Genomic DNA, 22,454 nt, shown 5'->3' on the forward strand with positions numbered 1-22,454 from the left:
ATTTGCCTGGAATCTCTCTTGGACTACCCCAGTGTGGTGGAGCTCGTGGGTTATCTGCATTTGTTATTAACTCCTGCATAATCACAGCTTCCAGTGCCAGTTGTTCTTGAGAAATAAATTTCTAGGCCTTGGTCTCCTAGTTTGTATACCAAACTGTAGCAGATTTGTAGGCTCTGACTTGCCCCTTGTTCTTTTTTTTTTTTTTTTTTTAAGATGTTGGGGGTAGGAGTTTATTTATTTATTTTTGCTGTGTTGCATCTTCGTTTCTGTGAGAGCTTTCTCTAATTGTGGCAAGTGGGGGCCACTCTTCATCGCGATGCGCGGGCCTCTTACTACCGTGGCCTGTCGTTGCGGAGCACAGGCTCCAGACGCACAGGCTCAGTAGTTGTGGCTCACGGGCCTAGTTGCTCCACAGCATGTGGGATCCTCCCAGACCAGGGCTGGAACCCGTGTCCCCTGAATTAGCAGGCAGATTCTCAACCACTGCGCCACCAGGGAAGCCCCGCCCCTTGTTCTTCTGTAAGAAAGCCAGAATAAACCTTGCCTTCTGAGCACAGTGAAAGCCATAGTATCCAGGACTAGGGGGATTAGGGCTTGGAAGATGGAAAGTATCTGAAAAGGTCCTCCCCTGCCCCGCCTTTCTCCCAGGGAAAACAAAGAATAAAAACTTCATGGTCTTCTGAAATGGCAGACTCCAAAACTCATGGCCACTTCTGTGAGCAGTACTTAAGCTTGTATTTATTGAAAGCTGGTTCTCCCCTTACGACCTTAGTCCATTTTGGTCTTTTCTTCTGCATGTATCTCAGTGCTTGTAAGTGGGCCCTTCCTGTTTGTATGTCCTCTATTTTCTTAAGATTTAAGACAAATCTATCTGTTCTGCTATTCTTCTTTTTTTTGCTGTCACTTACCAACTTTCCTGATCGTTTCTTCTACACGGAAGGCTTTTGCACTGCCCCACTGTGGTCCCAGTAATTATGCTGCTTCTTCACTGTGAACAGTCCAGATGAAACTCTGGCCCTGGCCTTTTGTTTTCTTTTCTATTGTGGTAAAATATACATGACATAAAATTACTGTTTAAAAAATGTTTTTAATTGCTATTTAATTTTTCAGGAATTTTCTTCTTCACAGGAACTGCATTGTACAGTCTTACAGTGCACAAGGGCTTCAGTTTCTCCACATTCTTGCCAACACTTGCTGGGTTCCCCCCATGCCCCCAAGGAATTTTTTGAATTGTGGTTAAATATCCATAACATTATATTTATCACCTTAACCATTTTAAAGCATGCAGTTCAGTGGTATTAAAAACATTCACATTGTTGTGCAACCATTGACTACTGTCTTTTTCCAGAAATTTTCATCATCCTCAAGCGAAACTCTATACCTATTAAACAATAACTCCTTATTCTCCTCTCCCTCAGCCACTAATTGCCATCATTCTACTTCCTATCTCTATGATTTTAACTAGTCTTGGTATCCCATGTAAGTGGAATCATACAGTATTTGTCCCTTTGTGCCTTGTTTAGTTTACTTAGTGTAATATCTTTAAGATTCATCCTTGTCCTAGCATGTATTAGAATTTCATTCCTTTCTATCTGAGTAATACTGCGTTGTACATATATACCACGTGTGTGTGTGTGTGTGTGTGTGTGATCAGCGATAATCTTATTTTTTTAATAGATCTTTATTGGAGTATAATTAACACAATTTAACTCCAATTATATTGGAGTATGAACTAACACAATACCGTGTTAGTTTCTGTTGCACAGCAAAGCAAATCAGCCATATGCATACACGTGTCCCTATATCCCCTCTCTCTTGAGCCTCCCTCCCACCCTCCCTATCCCACCCCTCTGGGTCATCGCAAAGCACCAAGCCGATCTCCCTGTGCTATGCTGCTGCTTCCCACCACGAACTATTTTACATTCGGTCGTGTATATATGTCAGTGCTACTCTCACTTCCCCCTCCCACCCCATGTCATTAAGTGCATTCTCTATGTCTACCTTTTTTATTCCTGCCTTGCAACTATGTTCATCAGTACCATTTTTTTAGCATTCCATATATATATGTTAGTATATGGTGTTTGTTTTTCTCTTTCTGACTTACTTCACTCTGTATGACAGACTCTAGTCCATCCACCTCACTATAGATAACTCCATTTCATTTCTTTTTATGGCTGAGTAATATTCCATTGTATATATGTGCCACATCTTATTCATCCATTCATCTGTCGACGGACATCTAGGTTGGTTCCATGTCCTGGCTATTGTAAATAGTGCTGCAGTGAACATTGTGGTGCATGTCTCTGTTTGAATTATGGTTTTCTCAGGGTATATACCCAGCACTGGGATTGCTGGGTCATGTGATAGTTCTATTTTTAGTTTTTTAAGGAACCTCCATACTGTTTTCCATAGTGGTTTTATCAATTTACATTCTCACCAGCAGTGTAGGAGGGTTCCCTTTTCACCACACCCTTTCCAGCATTTATTGTTTCTAGATTTTTTGATAATGGCCATTCTGACCGGCATGAGGGGATACCTCATTGTAGTTTTCATTTGCATTTCTCTAATAATTAGTGATGTTGAGCATCTTTTCATGTGCTTCTTGACTATCTGTATGTCTTCCTTGATGAAATGTCTATTTAGGCATATTTTGTTTGTATCACATTTATCCTTTGATGGACATTTGGATTGTTTATATGTCTTTTGGCTGCTTTGAATAGTGCTGCCATGAACATGGGTGTACAACATTTGTTCAAGTACTCTGTTTTAATTATTTTGTGTGTATTCTGAACAGAAGTGGAATTGCTGGATTATATGGTAATGCTGTGTTTACTATGGTGACTGCATGCCACTAGCAATGCACGAGGATTAAGATTTCTCCACATCATAGCTAACACTTGTTTTCTGTTTTTCTGGTAATAGTCACCCTAATGGGTATATGATTATCTCCTTGTGACTTTGTTTGCATTTCCCTAATGATTAGTGACATTGTGTATTTTTGATGTATTGGCCATGAGTATGTCTTCTTTAGAGAAATGTCTGTTCAAGTCGTTAGCCCATTAAAAATATTTTTTTTGTTCTTGAGCTTTAGGAGCTGTTTATATATTGTGAGTATTAATCTTATATCACCTATATGATTTACAGATATTTCCTGCTTTTCTGAAGGTTGCCTTTTCACTAATTTGATGGTATCCTTTGATGACATTTTGATAAACTCAGATTTGTTAGTTTTTTTCTTTTGTTGCCTTTGCTTTTGGTGTCAGACTTAAGAATCATTGTCAAATCCAATGTTACAAAGTTTTTTCCCCTAACTTTTCTTCTAAGAGTTTTATAGTTTTGTGACTTACATTTAAGTCATTGATCCACTTTGATTTAATTATTGTAGTAGTGTTAGGTAAGGGTCAAATTCTTTTTCGAGTGTTGATGTTCAGTTTCTTCAGCACCTTTGGTTGAGAGATAGTCCTTTCCCCGTTGAGTGGTCATGGCACCCTGTGACAGTTATTTGACCACATATTTGAAAATTTATTTCCGTGTTAACTCTATTCCCTTGTTTTTCTTTATGCCAGTACCACATTATTTGATCACTGTAACTTTGTAGTAAGTGTTAAAATGAGCAAGTATGAGACCTTCACCTTTGTTCTTTTTCATTATTATTTGGCTGTTCTGCATTCCTTGAGATTCCATAGGATTTGAGGAGGAATTTTTCTACTTTTGCAAAAGACATCACTGGTATTTTGATAGGATTCCATTGAACCTGTAGATCACTTTGGGTAGTATTGGGATCTTAACGATATTCTGATTGGTATAGCTACCTCCACACCTCTTTTGGTTTTGTTTATGTGGAATATCTTTTTCTGTCATATACTCAACCTGTTTATGTTTTAGATATAAAATGAATCTCATAGATAGTATACAGTTCAGTCATGTTTATATATGTGTATTTATATTTTTCATTGAGATGTACAGCATAATGATTAGATTGTATATATGTATCAATATATAATGCAAAATGATCACCACAATAAGTCTAGTTAGCATCCATCAACATACATAGTTACACATTTTTTTTCCTATGATGAGAACTTTAGATCTACTGCCTCAGCAACTATCCAGTATAAAATACAGTATTATTAACTATGGTCACCTGCAGTCATTTATCTTATAACTGGAAGTTTGTACCTTTTGACTGTCTTCATCAATTACAGCCCCCTCTTGGCTCCCTGACTCACTTGCCAACCACCTATCTGTTATCTGTATCTGAGTTGTTGTTGTTTTAAAGATGCCACATATGAGTGAGATCACATGGTATTTGTTTTTCTCTGTCTGATTTATGTCACTTAGCATGATGCCCTCAGGTTCCATTCATGTTGTCACAAATGCCAGCATTTCTTTCCATTTTTGTAGGTGGATAATATGCCATTGTCTGTGTGTGTCTATATCATCTTCTGGCTGTCTATATCATATATATATATGTATATCATATAAGTGAATGTGTGTATATCATTGTAAAATTTGATTCATCCATCCTTGGACATTTAGGTTTTTTCTATGCCATGGCTATCCAGTTATGTGTTAGTATTTTTGGTTCCTCAAGAAAAATTTTCCTAAGTAGAATTTCTGGATCATGTAGTAGTTTTATTTTTAAATTTTTGAGGAACCTCCATACTGTTCTCCATAGTGGCTGCACCAGTTTACATTCCTACCAACAGTATACAAGAGTTCCCTTTTCTCCACATCCTCTCCAATACTTCTTATTCTTGTCTTCTTGATAATAGCCATTGAGCCAGGTGTGAGGTGATATCTCATTGTGGTTTTTGTTGGCATTTCCCTGAAAATTAGTGACTTTGAGGATTTTCATGTACCTGTTGGTTAGCTGAATGTCTTTTTTGTTTGTTTGTGCTATCGAATTGTTGAATTTGGATATTAACGCCTTATCAGATATATAATTGCAAATACTTTCTCCCATTCAGTAAATTGCATTTTCATTTTGTTAATGTTTACCTTTGCAGCTAGTTCTTATATATGATATAAGATAGGAGTCCTCTTTCATTCTTTTGCATGTGGCTGTCCAGTGTTCTCAACACCATTTATTAAAGAGACTCCCCATTCCCCAGTGTGTATTCTTGCCCCCTTTTTTATAGATTAATTGATCATAGGTGTGAGGGTCTACTTCTGGGCTGTCTATTCTGTTCCATTGATCTGTGTGTCTGTCTTTATGACAATACCAAACTGCATTGGTTACTGTATCTTTGTAATATAGCCTGTGATGCCTTCAGCTTTGTTATTCTTTCTCAAGATTGCTTTGGCTATTCCAAGTCTTTTGTTCTATACATATTTTAAGATTGTTCTAGTTCTGTGAAAAATGCCGTTGGAATTTTGATAGAGATTGCATTGAATCCATAGATTGCTTTGGGTAGTATGGACATTTTAAACAATATTAATTCTTCCAGTCCATGTGCATGGAATATATTTCCATTTGTTTATGTCTTTAATTTATTTTATCAGTGTCTCATAGTTTTCACTGCAGGTCTTTCACCTCCTTGGTTAAGTTTATTCCTAGGTATTTTATCTTTTGGATCAATTTGTAAATGGGATTGCTTTCTCATTTCTCTCTTAGTTTGTTAGTAGTATGTAGACAAGAAGCTGATTTTTGTATATCAAATTTGTATTCTGCAACTTTACTGAATTTATATATCATTGGCAAATATTGACAGTTTTTCTTTTTCCAATTTCAATGTGGTTTTTTTTTTCCTAATTGCTCTAGCTGGGACTCCCATTACCATGTTGATTGAAAGTGGTGAGAGTGGGCATCTTTATGTTGTTCCTGATCTTACAGGAAAAGCTTTAAGCTTTTCACCACTGAGGGACATTTTAGCTGTGGGCTTGTCATATATTGTCTTTCTTGTAATGACATACTTTCCCTGTAATACCCACTTGTTGGGAAGGTGTTTTTTTTTTTAATTACAAAAGGATGTTAATTTTTGTCAGTTGCTTTTTTTTCTGTCTATTGACATGATGCTATGATTTTTATACTTCATTTGGTTAAGGTGATATATCACATTGATTAATTTGCAGATACTAAATTATCCTTGCATCTCTGAAGTACATCCCATTTGATCAATGGTGTAAGATTCTTTTAATATTGTTGAATTCAATTTGCCAATATTTTATTGAGTTTTATATCTATGTTCAATAGAGATATTGGCCTGTAATTTTCTCATAATATCCTGTCTGGTTTTGGTATTAGAGTAATGCAAGCCTCATGAAATGAGTTTGAAGGTGTTCCCTCTTCTGATTTTGGAAGAGATTGAAAACGATTGGTATTTATTCGTCAAATATTTGGTAGAATTCATCAGTGAAGCCATATCATCCTGGATTTTTGTTTTTTGTGTGTTCTTTCATTACTAATTCTCCTTACTTGTAGTTGATCTGTTCAGATTTTGTTTCTTTGTGAATCTCTTTTTGGGTTGAATGCTCCTGTGAATTTATCCATTTATTCTAGATTGTTCATTATTGGTGTATAATTATTCACAGTAGTCTCATGATCCTTTGTATTTCTGTGGCATTAGTTGTAATACCTGCTCTTTCATTTCCAATTTTATTTATATGAGTTCTGGTTTTTTCTTGGTGAGTTAGGCTAAAGGTTTGTCAATTTTGTTTTATATTTTTAAAGAAAAAAAACTCTTAGTTTTATTGGAATTTTCTGTAATCGTTTTGTCTCCTCATACTTCAATTCTGATCTTTGTTATTTCCTTTTTCCTACCTTTTGGCTTTATTTTCTTCTAGTTCCTTTAGGTACAAAGTTAGGTTGTTCATTTAAGTTTTTCCTTGTGTCTTGCTGTAGGCATTTATCACTGTGAACGTCCATCTTAGAAATGCTTTTCCTGCACTCGATAAGTTTTGGAGTATTTTTCCATTTTCATTTGTTTCAATATATTTTTTATTTATCTATTGATTGCTTCATTGACCCTTTGGTTGTTCAGTACATGTTGTCCAGTTTTCACATGTTGGAGAATTTTCTAGTTTGTTTTTATAATTGATTTTTAGCTTCGTAACATACTGTTTGTAAAAGATGCTTCATACAGTATCAGTCTTCTTAAATTTACTAGGACTTGTTTTACACTCCATCATATGATCTCTCCTGGAGAATGTTCCAAGTGCACTTGAAAAACGTGTATTCTGCAGCTTTTGGTTGGAATGTTGGGTATATCTTTTAAGGCTTTTTCATCTGACGTTTTGTTTAAGTCCAGTGTTTCCTCATTGATTTTCTTCCTGGATGATCTGTTTATGAAAAGTGGGGTATTAAAATTTCCTGCTATTATTTTATTCCTATCTATTTACCTCTTTAAGTCTCTTAATGTTTGCTTTGTATACTTACTTGGGTGCATAAGTATTGTATATACTATATTTTCTTATTGGATTGACTGCTTAATCATTATATGGTAACCCTCTTGTCTCCTATCACAGTTTGCTTTAAAGTCTGTTTTGTCTGATATAAGTATAGCTGCCCCAGCTTTCTTTCGGTTTCCATTTTCATGGAAATCTTTTTCCGTCCCTTCATATTCAGTCTATGTGTCATTAAAGGTGAAATTAGTCTCTTGTGGGCATGAGGTAGTTGGGTCTTTTTTTTTTTTTTTAATCCATTTAGCCGCTCTTCCTCTTTTGATTAGAGGTAATTTAGGTTGTTTACAGTTAAAGTAATTTTTGATAGATAGAACTTGTACCAGTTTGTGAAATGTTTTCTGTTTTGTAATTACCCTGTTCCCTACTTATTTTTTTGCTTTGTTTCTGTGTGATTTGATGATTTTCTGCAATGATGTGTGTTTCATCTTTTGTGGATCTATAGGTGTTTGCTTTAAGATCACCCTATGGCTTAAATGAAACAAATTATATTTGTAACAGTATTCTATATTGAAAACAACCTAAATTTGAACTCATTTTTTTTTTAAATTTATTTATTTTTATTTTTGGCTGCGTTTGGTCTTCGTTGCTGCACGCAGGCTCTCTCTAGTTGCACTGAGCGGGGGCTACTCTTCATTGCGGTGCGCGGGCCTCTCATAATAGCAGCCTTTCTCTTGCTGCGGAGCACAGGCTCCAGGCGTGCCGGCCTCAGTAGTTGTGGCTCGCAGGCTCAGTAGCTGTGGCGCACGGGCTCAGCCGCTCCACAGCATGTGGGATCTTCCCAGGCCAGGGCTCGAACCCGTGTCCCCTGCATTGGCAGGCGGACTCCCAACCACTGCGCCACCAGGGAAGCCCTGAACTCATTTTAAAACTGTACATTTCAGCCTTCCCTCACATTTTGTTTTCTGATGTCAAAATTTACATCTTTTATCTTATGTATTCATAACAAATTACTGTAATTGTAGCTATTTTTGGTACTTCTTTTTCACTGTTATACTAGCTGTATAAGTGGTTAATTCACCAATTTTACATTAGATTTTTTTGAATTTTACTGTAGATTTACCTTTAGTTGTGAGATTTGTACTTTCATATATTTTCCTATTACTAATTAGTACCCTTGTATTTCAGCTTAAAGAAGTCCCTTTAACATTTCTTTAAAGGTCAGTCTAGTGGTGATAAACTCCTTTAGCTTTTGCCTGTCTGGAAAATTCTTTGTCTCTCCTTCAGTTCTGAGGGACAACTTTGCTGGTTAAATATTCCTGGTAGCTAGTTTTTTTCTTTCAGTACTTTGATTATATCATGTCTCTCTCTTCTTGCCTACAAAGTTTCAGCTAAAAACCTGTTGATAATTTTATGGAATTTCCCTTTTACATAAGAAGTTGTTTTTCTCTTGTAGGTTCTTGATTCTCTCTTCTTATTTAACTTTCAACTTTTTAATTATATCGTGTCTTGGTGTGGGTCTTTGGGTCCCTCTTATTTATAACTCCCTGGGCTTCCTGGATTTGGATATCTTGTTTCCTTCCACAGGTTTAGGAAGTTTCATGCTTTATTTCTTTAAGAGCCTTTTTGACCCTTTCTTTCTTCTTCTGGACCCCTATAATGTGAATGTTGGTGTGCTTGATGTTCCAGAAGTCCCATAATCTGTCTTTACTTGTTTTTATTCTTTTTCTTTTTGCTGCTATGACGGGGTGAGTTCCAGTGCCCTGTATTTGAGTTCACTGGCCCTTTTCCTGCCTCATCTAATGTGCTGCTGATTCCTGTTATATTTTTGCAGTTTAGTTATTGTGTTCTTTGGCTACATGGTTCTATTTGGTACTTTCTTGTATATTCTGTCTCTATTGAAATGCTCACTTCGTTGATCTGTTTTTGAACTCTCAGAGAGCAGCATCTTTAGGGTCGTTATTTATTTATTTTTTTTCTGCGGTACGTGGGCTTCTCACTGTTGTGGCCTCTCCCGTTGCGGAGCGCAGGCTCAGCGGCCATGGCTGACGGGCCCAGCTGCTCCTTGGCATGTGGGATCTTCCCGGATCGGGGCACGAACCCGCGTCCCCTGCATCAGCAGGCGGACTCTCAACCACTGCGCCACCAGGGAAGCCCCTAGGGTCGTTATTTTAAACTTTTTATCAGGTAAATTAATTATCTCTATTTCAGTAAGATATTTAAAGTTTTATATTTTTCTTCTATTTGGAATTATTTCCTCTGTTTATTTTCTTTGACTCTTTGTGTTGGTTTCTGTGCATTAGATAAATCAACCACTTTGCCCAGTTTTTGAAGGGTGACCTCATATAGGAGATGTCAACCAAAAAAATGCACTACCTAAAAGTTGAGATTTATATTTTATTTGGTGGACAAAAGTGAGGACTATAGCCCGGGACGCAGCCTCTTGGATAGCTCTTAGAGACTGCTCTAAAGAGGTAAAGGAGCAGAGAGGATATATAGGAGTTTTTGCAATAAAGACCAGGTAGTTGGAATATCAAAAGAAAGTTAAATAGAGAAAATCAGATATCTCAAGTTAAAGAAACATTCCCATTTACCATTGCAACACAAAGAATAAAATATCTAGGAATAAACCTACCTAAGGAGGTAAAAGACCTGTACTCACAAAACTATAAGACACTGGTGAAAGAAATCAAGGACAACACAAACAGATGGAGAGATATACCATGTTCTTGGTTTGGAAGAATCAACATTGTGAAAATGACTATACTACCCAAAGCAATCTACAGATTCAGTGCAATCCCTTTCAAACTACCAATGGCATTTTTCACAGAACTAGAACAAAAAATTTCACAATTTGTATGGCAACATAAAAGACCTCAAATAGCAAAATCAAACTTGAGAAAGAAAAATGGAGCTGGAGGAATCAGGCTCCCTGATTTCAGATGATATTACAAGCTACAGTAATCAAGTCAGTATGGTACTGGCAGAAAAACAGAAATATACATCCATGGTACAGGATAGAAAGCCCAGAGATAAACCCACACATGTATGGTCACCTAATCTATGACAAAGGAGGCCAGAATATTCAATGGAGAAAAGACAGCCTGTTCAGTAAGTGATGCTGGGAAAACTGAACAGCTACATGTAGAAGAATGAAATTAGAACACTCCCTAACACCGTACACAAAAATAAACTCAAAATGGATTAAAGACCTAAATGTAAGACAGGACACTATAAAACTCTTATAGGAAAAACACTCTTTGACATAAACCACAGCAAGATCTTTATTGCCCACCTTCTAAAAGTAATGAAAATACAAACAAAAATAAACAAATGGGACCTAATTAAACTTCAGAGCTTTTGCACAGCAAAAGAAGTAAGAAAGAAGACGAAAAGAGAACCCTCAGAATGGGAGAAAATATTTACAAACGAAGCAACGTACAAAGGATTAATCTCTAAAATATACAAACAGCTCATGGAGTTCAATATCAAAAAAAAAAACAACCCAATCAAAAAAGTAGATGGAAGACCTAAATAGACATTTCTCCAAAGAAGACATACAGATGGCCAGGAGGCACAAGAAAAGATGCACAACATCACTAATTATTAGAGAAATGCAAATCAAAACTACAATGAGGCATCACCTTACATCAGTCAGAATGGCCATCGTCATATATTCTACAAACAATAAATGCTGGAGAGGGTATGGAGAAAGGGAATCCTCTTTTCACTGTTGCTGGGAATGTAAATTGGTACAGCCACTGTGGAGAAGAGTATGGAGGTTCTTTAAAAAACTAACTATAGAGCTACCTTATGACCCAGCAATCCCACTCCTAGGCATATATATGGAGAAAACAATTTGAAAGGATGCATACACCCTGATGTTCACTGCAGCACAATTTACAATAGCCAGGACATGGAAGTAACCTAAATGTTCATCAACAGAGGAATGGATAAAGAAGATGGGCACATATATAAATGGGGTATTAGCCATAAAAAGGAATGGAATTGGGTCATTTGTAGGGACGTGGATGGACCTAGAGTCTGTCATACAGAGTGAAGTAAGTTGGAAAGAGGAAAACAAATACCGTATATTAATGCATGTATGTGGAATCTAGAAAAATGGTACAGATGTATCTATTTCTAGGGCAGGAATAGAGACACACGTTGAGAACGGACATGTAAACACGGAGGGGGGAGGGGAAGGGGAATTTGGGACAAATTGGGAGAATAGGGTTAACATATGTACACGACCACGTGTAAAACAGCTAGTGGGAACCTGCTGTATAGCGCAGGGAACTCAGCTGGGTGCTCTGTGGTGACATAGATGGGTGACATGGGTGGGGGTGAAGGGAGGTCCAAGAGGCAGGAGATATAGATATACATATAGCTGATTCACTTCATTGTATAGCAGACACTAACACAACATTGTAAAGCAATTATACTCTAATTAAAAAAAACATGTTTATATATATTTTAAAAAGCTGCTGACTTCTGACCTCTAAAATTCATGCTGAGAAATCTGCTGATCATCTTAATGAGGATCCTTTGTATGTGATGAGTTGTTTTTCCTCTTGTTGCTTTAAGATCTGTCATTGACATTGGACAGTTTTATTACTATCTGTCTCTGTGAGTGTGATGACTTTATCATTCTTAGAGTTTGGTGGGCTTGTGTATTCATATCTTGGAATCAGATTTGGGAAATTTTTGGTCATTAGTTTTCAAGTAACCTTTCTGCCCCTTTCTCTCTCTCTTTTCTCTTCTTGGTCTCCCACAGTGGATGTTTTGGTCCACTTGATGGTGTCCCACAGGTACCTCAGCTCCTAGATTGTTCCTCAGCCTATTTTATTTCTATTTCCTCTGAGTTGATAATTTCTATTGTACAATTTCACTGATTCTTTCTTCTCCCTGCTCAAATCAGATTTTTAATCCCTCTAGTGAATTTCTTGTTTCAATTACTGTACTCTTCACTCCAGATTTTTTCTTTTGGTTCCTTTCTGTGGTTTCTGTCTCCTTATTGATTTTTCCATTTTACTTATACGTTGTTTCCTGACTTTGTCTGCATCTTTCTTTAACTCTAGGCATTTTAACTACAGCTATTTTAAAGTCTAATAATTCTACCATCTGGTGTTTCTCCAGGGCAATTTGGTTGATTTGTCTTTTTCCTTTGAATGGGCCATACTTTATTTTGTTGTATGCCTTATGATTTTTTTGGACATTTGAATGTTACAGTGTGGTAGTTCTGGATATGAGATTCTCTCCCTTTACCAAGGTTTGTTGTTTTGTTTAATTTTGTTTTGTTATTGTTGTAGAGTGTCTCTTTGTTAGAAATCAGCCTGTGATGCAAATCTAAGGTCTTCTCACGTCATCTTTGATCCTAGACTTGCATGGTGACTTTCTAAATTTCCCCAGATGGGGTTGGTTTTGCATGTTCTAGTGCTTAATGGCTCTTCAAGGGGGATAAAAAAGGATAAATGAAGGGGAAAATAATAAAATTGATCCTGTTTCCTTCAGTCCCCTACGTGCGACAGTGGTGGCCCACCTCTGTGTCTACCCTTTTATGATCAGGTGTATTTATAAATCCAGAGTCAGAACACAGATCCCTGACATATGGAGGACTGAGTCTTTATTGCCTACCCTGGCTCATGTAAGTCGCTCCAGGAATTTTAGTATGGCCGCCTGCCATGGGGCTGTGGAGTGGAAGAATAAGTGCTGCTACGCTGCTTTTGGTTTAAATGAATCAAAATTAATTACAATTTACTGACCAAGTATTTCTCTAGAAATTGCAAGCCTTTGAATAGACCTCAGAGTTCCAAAATAATTGTATCAGTTTCTGTCAGTGCAGTTGTTTTCTAGATGTGGAGACAGATTCCTGGCTCTGTCCACTGTGCCATCTTCCCTGATGTCACTTCAGCTTCTTGTTCCTGACTACCTCATCATTGTGCCCTCCCTGGCTGTCCTCTGCTCCAGAGGTGAAAAGTCAAAAGATACTCTATTCAGACTGTAACCATTGGTGCAGCATACCTGTTGAAGTATTCCCAATGCAGTTGTTTTCTGTAACTGCTGTAGCCACCTCTACATTCTCTGCTTTGTCTTTGCCCATACCACCTTCTGTCTTCATGTCTGTTTTTTTTTTTTTCCCTTGGTTTCATACTTCATAATAATCAGTATTTCTCTTTGGAAATACTCCTTATCCCCTTTGTTCATTCCATCTGCCTGGTGTGATGCCAACTCTGGGTATCCAAAAATTTAACTAGGCAGTTGAAAATGCAACTGGATCTTCATCACTGAAGATCATTTTAATACCTGTTTCTCCACAGTCACTATAGTATTCTAAAAGTGCCACAGTGAGATACCTTTTTTGTTAAATATTAATCCTCAACTTCTCTCTACCTCTCTGCAGTATATTTCTATAGAGAAACCATCATTCTGTCAGTGTCTCCACATCAAATAAATTAAATGCAAGGACTTCCCTGGTGGCGCAGTGGTTAAGAATCCACCTGCCAAAGCAGGGGACATGAGTTCGATCCCTGGTCCGGGAAGATCCCATGTGCTGTGGAGCAACTAAGCCCATGTGCCACAACTACTGAGCCTGCGCTCTAGGGCCCACAAGCCACAACTACTGAAGCTCACGTGCCTAGAGCTGGTGCTCTGCAGCAAAGAGGAGCCACTGCAATGAGAAGCCTGTGCACCGCAAAGAAGAACAGCCCCCACTTTGTGCAACTAGAGAAAGCCCACACACAGCAACAAAGATCCAAAGCAGCCAATCAGTCAATCAATCAATCAATAAATAAATAACCAAACAAAAAAATTAATTGCATTTGTGCCCATCTTCTGGCCTCTCATTCAGTTTTTTTAATCATTAATGTTTATTATTTCAACATTAGTACCTAATCAATTTAGTGTAATATATCAGCTTCTGAGGTACAATACCAGTATTTTTTTAAATTATTGTTACCATTGAAGAGTATAATTACAATAGGCACAATAGGGATTATACTAATCCTCTGGTATGTGAGAACTTTGCATGGGGGAGGAAAGGTTTAGTTACAGATAATTTGTATAGAACCTATGAAACCTATTTAACCTACACTTAAATTAGTGTGCTCTGCTCATAGACCATAGTAAGATACAAAAGTAAGATTATTTTTTCCCTGCAGGAATTTCAATAAAGCTGTTCTTAATAGCTTTAGATATTTTACCTGTAAGGAGACTTGATAGGTTTCTTGGATATGTTACTTTTGCACTTGGAGTATTTGGGTGAACGTTTATTCGTTTTGAAAGCTTTATTGAAATGTCTGTTAGCGTAAAACAGAAGAATTTGCTCTAACTCTAAAATTGCCTTCTTTACTCACAAAGACTCCTGAGTGCTGCTTATCCTTTTCAACAAAGTGTCTTTCACATTTTTCTTTTAGAAAAATAAAACTAGGTGGTGTTGATTCATAAGAAGTGTTCTTAAGAGATTTAGTTTTTAATAAAATAATAGACATTGAAACTGGTTTTCTTCCTGCATTAAATGATTTGTGTACTTATGACATCTGAGTAAAAGAGTAGGAGAAAAATTTCCATGACTATAATTGCTATTTTTCCAGTTTTAATTCAAAAGTTTTTACTGTACTTTCTAAACCTAAAGAAAGTGCTTATTACTTTTAGCTGGAGGAGAGCAGGAACGTTCAGAAGCAAGTGAAGATTCTGCAGAAGAAGCAAGCCCAGATCGTGAAAGAGAAAGTTCAGTTGCAGAGTGAACACAGCAAGGCTATCTTGGCAAGAAGCAAACTAGAGTCTCTTTGCAGGGAACTTCAGCGTCACAATAAGACATTAAAGGTTAGTTGGTTTCTTTTTCTGTTTTACAGGAGGTACTTAGGCTGATTTTATAATTACCATGTATGTATTTGAAGTAAATACTTGTATCATTTGCTTTAGTGGGACTTAGTTACCTTAATGGGTGCTGGTTGATAATCCTGGATACAGTTGCTCTGGTAGATTATGTTCCTGAGCAGACCAGTCTGTGGGGGTCCTCAGAGACAAACTACCTTGCTTTTTATTTTGCTTGGGCTAATGCTGTGTGTGATGTTATTGTAAATCAAAGACTTTTTATGTCCAACATTTGGTTTCAGATTCAAAGAAGAGCTCCTTACCTCATACTTGATCACAGGGAAGCTAGATTGTATTGATGTTTATGTCAATAACCCTTCTGCTTAGGAAATTTAAGGTTGCCGCATAGTCTTCTGACCATTAATGTAGTTGATTACCATGTTCTCCCTGGATAAGGAATGAAATGGTTTGGCTGAAATGAAGAAACGTATAGACTTGAGTCAGAATGAGTTTAAAGGAAAAGCATGTGGCAGAGCTCTCCTATGGATGCTAATTGGATAGTTTGCTTTCTACTCAGTGCATCTTCAACTATTTAGTTGCTAAATACTTTAGAATAGTAGTCAAACCTGAGCTGATATAAAGGAAGTAGTAAAGGAAGTGAAGGAGAGGGAACAGGTATCAAAATTTGTATCAGTAGGGGAAGAAGGGCAAAGAGTAGACTCTAGAAAGAATCTACCTCTTATAATGGGAACATGTCTGCCTTTAGCAATAAAGAGGTACAGTTGGAGTGTGATTTTGATTAAGCATGTTGATCGCTGATTACCCCTATCTCTGAAAGTCCCAAGGACCTAGAATATAGGACACTCAAGAAATAATCATCATCTAGTGTGTGGGTATTTTTTTTCCCTTTGCTTTTGAAACCTTGGATTTAGATATAGTAAAAGTAGATTTTTTTTCTTACAACAGGTCAAAGTTTTGACTGAACTAATAATTGTTTAGGTAAAGGTCTTTTGACATTTGAAAGAGTTGAAAGTAAGCTTTTTAAAATAAAGATTCCATTTGTCCCTTGCCCTCTAGGGAATGGAAGGTGTGACTCAGAAAGTAAGCTGCTAGGTGGGACATATATCACTTGAGGCTGATCTAAGAAGATGCTCTGCTTAACCAGTGAGGAGGATATTTGGGAAAATAATGTGGAAGAAGCACACTGTGTGGACAGGCTCCTCACTTGTACTGTAGTATAGTGATTATGTAGATGGTCAGATAACACTTTATTTATAGCAGGGCAGTTTGTGTTTCTATGATTACTCTGTCTACTTTGGAAAATTGGCTTGATTTTTAGTGAGAGCTTTCTGGCTGTAGACCAGAAGGGAGAAGAAATTTTAGTTCAGAAGTAACACTTTGGGCAGCATTATATGAACCCACATAACGGCAGCATCTTTTTTTCAGCATTTGCGCTATGGTTTCACAGTATTAACAAAAAGTTTTTGGTTAATAAGGAAGAAAATATGCAGCAGGCAAGAGAAGAAGAAGAAAGACGTAAAGAAGCAACTGCACATTTCCAATTTACTTTGAATGAAATCCAGGCACAACTAGAACAACATGATGTACACAACGCCAAACTTCACCAGGAAAATATTGAACTGGGAGAGAAACTGAAGAAGCTCATTGAACAGTATGCATTGAGGGAGGAGGTAAAAGTGTTTTCTGTGTTTAGACATCTTGTTATTTCCAAAAACTTTGTGCCACTTCTTAAAAATTTTATTGTCACTGGACAGTTTTAGAACTTATGCATATTTATAGTGGAAGTCAGTAATTTCTTAGGAAAAGGTTAGGCACTATGTGAACTGAATTGGGATCATCACTTGATGTTCCAGGAGTCAGTGGATTTGGATATGTAAAGTAATTTCTAGGAGACGTGTTAAGTAGTACTTGTTTCCCATGTGGTACTGGAAGAATATGATTTTAGCACAGAGACTGTTTTTCCCATATCTGATCTAACAATAAATAGATATTTGGCACCCAAATACTGAATATCTCAGACTTCTGTAATAATCTGAACAATATGCAGTACCATTGCTTTCCCCCTACTATATTGTATTTGGGAGAAGAAAATAGCCCATCACCTAGTCCTGTTGGTACACTTAATGAAGTAAAAAGTTTACAGGAATGATCTGTGGCTGCAGAACCTGGTCATTGCAGTTACTTTACAAACTAGTCTGGAAGTTGGGTGGTGTCTAGATTAAAAGCCAATTGGTGATAACCTGCTCATTTAAGTTTTGTTACTTTCACAGATGAAATGTGCAGGATAAGAGGCTTTGGGTTTTCCAAAGGGTGCATACCCTGCCTTTAATGTTCTTTAAGCTATAAAATATTATTCCTTTATATATTTTGACCCTTATGCAAACAGGTAAAAATTGCTAACTAAAAAACATTATCTCCAGTTAAAATGGAAAACTTCATATGTATTTTACAACAACAACAAAAAAAGATTGTGGCATTTGTACAGTTTTCAATTCAAATTTCAGATTATTTCAATTTATAGTTTTATGTAGTGTTTGAAAACATTTTTAAGATTTTGAGCATTTTCCAAACCATTCTTCTCTTTTAAAAGTTTTTAACTTCCATAATTTGAAAATTAAAAGTAGAATTCATCAGTTTCAGCAATTACTCAGTTTCATGCCTAATAACATTTTTATCTACTTTCAAGCAAATCCAAGATGATATATTATTTCACTCCACTATTTAAATGCATATCTTGAAATGGCAAGACTCTTTTTTGAAGCAGAATGCAATACCATTTTCATACCTAAAAATTTCACAATAACTAATCAAATACTTTATCACTGTTCACATTTCTCCATCTCCCACCTTATAAGATTGTTTGAATCAGGTCCAAATAAGGCTTATACAATTGATTGGTTGTTATGTCTCAAGTCTTTGTAATATATAGATTTCCCTCCCTTTTTTCTCCTTGGATTCTGTTTATTGAAGAGACAATTTTTAAGCCTATGCAGTGAATTTTTTTTTTGTATTTATTTTTTATTTTTTTATTTTATAGAGTCAGCACTTTCTTAAAGGAGTCTTTTATGTTTTGTTGTCTTTAAGAATGACAGTCTACCTGGCTGTTAATGTAATGAATTTGGAAAATGTATGTACAAGTCATATTACTTCTAAATCTTTTTTGAGATATTACAGAATTTTGTCTTCCTCTGGGTAAGGATATAAGTAAATGATCAAACTGTCTGCAATTCAAGACAGATCTGGTACAGTCCTCAAAAGCTAATTAGGTTATGTCTTATCAATTAGCCTTTCTTTCTCTTACATGGGTTATTTAACTAAGAGAGTTACTGTTTCTCCGAGATGGATGTTCTGATTACTTTATTGTACATGAGTGCCACTTAACAATTTAGTTTGGAAATATGACATCTTCTCTTACCAAGTGTTTACTAATGTGTCAGGCACCAAGCCCCTTAGTTTAACTATTACATTGATTTGTACAATAACTCTGAAAGGTAGATGTGTTTGTCAACCTTTTTAGTTAAGAAAACAGATTCATCAATGGGGAGAATTTGTCCAAGATCCTCCACTAAGCCAGGATATGACTCCAGGCTATTCCTACCATTATGCCATGGTACTACATACTACTACCTACAGTATGAAATTCTGGAAAATTTAATGAGGAGAAAAAAATGTCCAGGAGCCCTGTGTATGATGAATGGGTTTAATAGTTTGAGCTCCTTTTCAGTCTTTTTCTTGATAGTTTGAGCCTAATTTTCAATATAGAGCAGAAATAGGATATACAAAACTGTTGATGGGAATAGCCCACCTCCAGCAAGGAAAAAGCATGGGGAAGTAGTCAGAGAGGATATTTCTTGTAGGTGTAGGGTGGTTTGCAAGGTGATATAAATAGATTCTTCTTCAAGCATATGCACAGAAAGACCCAGTGTTATTAGCTATCATAGTATTGGTAGGAACAACAGGGAGGCAAGTTACTGTAACTTGTGTTATACTTTCCTCACCAGTGTGTACCCTTTTTCATTAAGTGATGGAAAAAATTTTATTTTCCCTCTAGCATATTGACAAAGTGTTCAAACACAAGGAACTGCAACAACAACTTGTGGATGCCAAGCTTCAGCAAACAACACAGCTCATAAAGGAAGCTGATGACAAACATCAAAGAGAAAGAGAGATGGTAAGTTAATTACAGTGTCAAAATTGTTACCAAAGCCACTTAAATCTCTTAAACTCATTCAACATTATTTTACATAGATATTGGGGCATGTGATTTGCTTTTTTACTGTCTACATTGAGAAATGTAAGAATACATTTGGTTTTGTATTTCTGATGAAATTTTCATATAAAATATATACTGGAACTATCATACCAAGTTCAGTGGAAAGACCTGCGCGTGTTTGATTTTCTGTATGTAGAATGTTTTCTTGATCTTTAGATAGTGAATCACCAGGTTCAAGATTTGGGCCAGTTGTTGGCAAGTTAGGCCTTGAGATCGAGGGGCAATTAAATTTCACACCAAGTTTACTAAAAATGGGTCTCCTACACTCTCTGTTACATTTTTTCTAAAAGTTTAAGACAGGTAAACTGCTTGTTTAATTACTCTGGTATAACTTTCTGATGAAATTTAACAGAATTTTCTATTTCCTAATCATACAGTATTGAGTCTGCTCAGATTATTTTGCTTGTGAATAATTGTGAATAGTGAAATCTCATATTTATCATACATAAATTAAATCATCTATGCTTAAATTAATAAAGTGAGAAATTATTATAGTAATGTGGACTATTCCATCCAGCATTTCATTCAAGTAGCCTAGGCCCTGAGGTAAACATGGTACAGTATACATATACCATGAGTAGTATTCCTGTGTGTCCCTCATGATGTAAAGAACTCACCCTTAGTGTGAGTCTAGGGTTTAGAGACATACATTTTTTACAACATGGACCTTCAGTACAAAGCCATAGACAGTGAAGATACAGTTGCTGTTTTCAATGTGGAGTATGAACTGCTTGCAGACATGAGTGTAAGTGAATGTGTGTGTGTGTGTACATACATAACACATGTACATACATACATTTACGTGAGTATACTCTCTGGTTGATTTGAGGATATTTTAAGGCCTATTTACACTGTATGTAACATTATTTCAGAAGTTCAAGGATTGAATTTCACAGCTGCCTACCATGAAAATTGACTGTACCATTTTCTTAAAATCCCGGGTGTATTAACTAGATACTCATCTGCCCCACATTTAGAAAGATAATTAGAAACCCAGTTTGTCTTCATTGCTTTGCTACACATACTTTGTACCTGCCTCACCTTGCCTCTCATGAAGTAGATGAGCTTTCTCAACCACCCAGATAAGATCAAGATTCCTCATCTATTTTCTGCTTTGAAGTGTAGACATCTGATTATTTTCACCTATAACAGAACAATTTAACCCTTAGTTTTATAAACCTTACTATGCCTCTCAGGTACGTTTTCTCTGTAAGTGGTTTAAAGATTATTTCTGTATTCCTAAATATTAACAAGGGTTTAACAGATTAAAGATAGGGATAATTGGCAATTGATGTAATAGGATGTTTCACTGATTGACCCATGATTCTTGTTAAAATAATGAAAGGAGAGGCTTAGTGTTCGGTCATCTGACATTTTAGTCAAATGTGTAATCACTGTTAGTATTTTGCCAGAATGTTTCTGTTTTCTAGCTATTAAAAGAAGCAACAGAATCGAGGCACAAGTTTGAAGAAATGAAACAGCAAGAAGTACAGTTAAAACAGCAGGTAACTTGACAGTAGAGGTTAGCAGAATTTGTGAGTCTCCACGTTCCCAGCCAGCACCAGAACTGAACTGAATAATAGATCTTTTGGCCTCCTGAAGTTTTCCTCTTCACTTCGGGTGACTAACTTATCATGCTTTGACTAGGAATTTTCTCTGGAAGTCCTGTATCCCAACCTCAATTCCAGGCAAATTGGTATGTCTGCTCAGACTGTTTTCAGTGTTCCCGTTCTATCAATGCTATCCTGGATAGTTCTCCAGTATCTTTTGAGTTTCTCATACGAGGAAAGTAAAACAGGCAGAAAGTACATATTTTGTTGTATGTGTAGTGTTAGGTCCACTTCTAGGTAAGGTTGCATGTTTGTTCTTTTTAAAAGAATTGGGGTTCTCCCTGGTTTTCAGTTCAGCCCTCTTGTGTTGTCCTTTCCAGTTTCTAATTTGGTTGCCTTGTGTGGAATAACGGGAGCAGATGCTGCATCCTTTAAAGAAAAGATATTGGAAGGATTGTGCTTCTCATCTCAGAAAGTTTTTCCAGTTTATCTACCTTCTTTATTATCCCTGTATACTCAGTGATTCATATAAATGGAGAAGAGAATTGATGTGGAGAGTATAAAAAAGTCTGCATTGATGTGGAGAATGTATAATAAAGTCTGTATTTGCTTTGGGAGATGGTCTTTAATGTGGGAGTCATTGATAATTTCTCCAGGATAAGACACCAAGAGGACCTATTTACCAAGCTCACAGGCCAGCTCTGATTCTGTTGTGATGTTATCAGTGCAATTTCTGTTGTTAGGGACATGTCACTTTGACTTTTTCTATCTAATCATTAGTTTTCTTTACTGCCACCTGCTCCCTAAATGTGGCTGCCCTTCCCAAGTATTAGTCTCATTGTATGCTCTTATTATGTCAGTTTCCAGCTTTCATTGATGATTTCGTAGTCTTACTGGTGTGCGTGTCTTGACCACTGTTTTGTAATCTAGGCACAATAAGTTGAAGTGTGTGGTAGTTACCACTTACTAACTACCCAGTATTGGCCAGCATTGAACTCTCAGGTAGAACAGTATACTTGGATGTTCCATTTTCAATAAAAATGGACCATGGTAAAACTGCCATAACTTCTTATCTCCCTTAAGTGTCATTGCATCATATCCTACTCCCTCCCCATACTATTCACATGGATCTATTTAATATTCCTAATATAGCACTAATGAAAGTGGAAAAGCCACTTTTTTTGTCCTCCGTCTTTTATTCTTTTCTACTTCTCTTTGGCAAACCACTTTATTTTCTGGACCTCTGTTTCCTCATCTTGAAGATAATACAGTTATATTACAGTAGCACTCCCCTCCCCAACTGAACTCATTTTCTGTGGAGGAGGAAAAGGTGACTCTGCATTCTGTATTCTCTTTAGTCTTGTCAGTTAGCATTATTTTCCCAGCTAGAATAAAAATTCCTTGAGGGTAGGGGTTAAAATAAAAATTGTTGTTTCTACCTCTTTTCGAAGATC

General features: G+C 36.6%; 1 protein-coding gene across 6 annotated transcripts in view; it reads left to right on the forward strand.

The window, feature by feature from the left end:
• LOC308609699 (gamma-taxilin-like) overlaps window positions 1-22,454 on the forward strand; it is a 53,431-nt gene that overhangs the window by 25,386 nt on the left and 5,591 nt on the right. For 5 of the 6 annotated variants that reach the window (XM_081223411.1, XM_081223413.1, XM_081223415.1 and 2 more), the window contains 4 exons: window positions 14,995-15,165; window positions 16,653-16,847; window positions 19,229-19,348; window positions 20,881-20,955. In XM_081223411.1, the coding sequence (XP_081079537.1) occupies window positions 14,995-15,165; window positions 16,653-16,847; window positions 19,229-19,348; window positions 20,881-20,955 (561 nt within the window). The remainder of the gene's footprint in view (window positions 1-14,994; window positions 15,166-16,652; window positions 16,848-19,228; window positions 19,349-20,880; window positions 20,956-22,454) is intronic. The other variant, XM_081223412.1, reaches the window with a different exon arrangement.

Source organism: Mesoplodon bidens (assembly GCF_964165515.1).
Source record: "Mesoplodon bidens genome assembly, chromosome: Y".
Lineage (NCBI taxonomy): Eukaryota > Metazoa > Chordata > Mammalia > Artiodactyla > Ziphiidae > Mesoplodon > Mesoplodon bidens.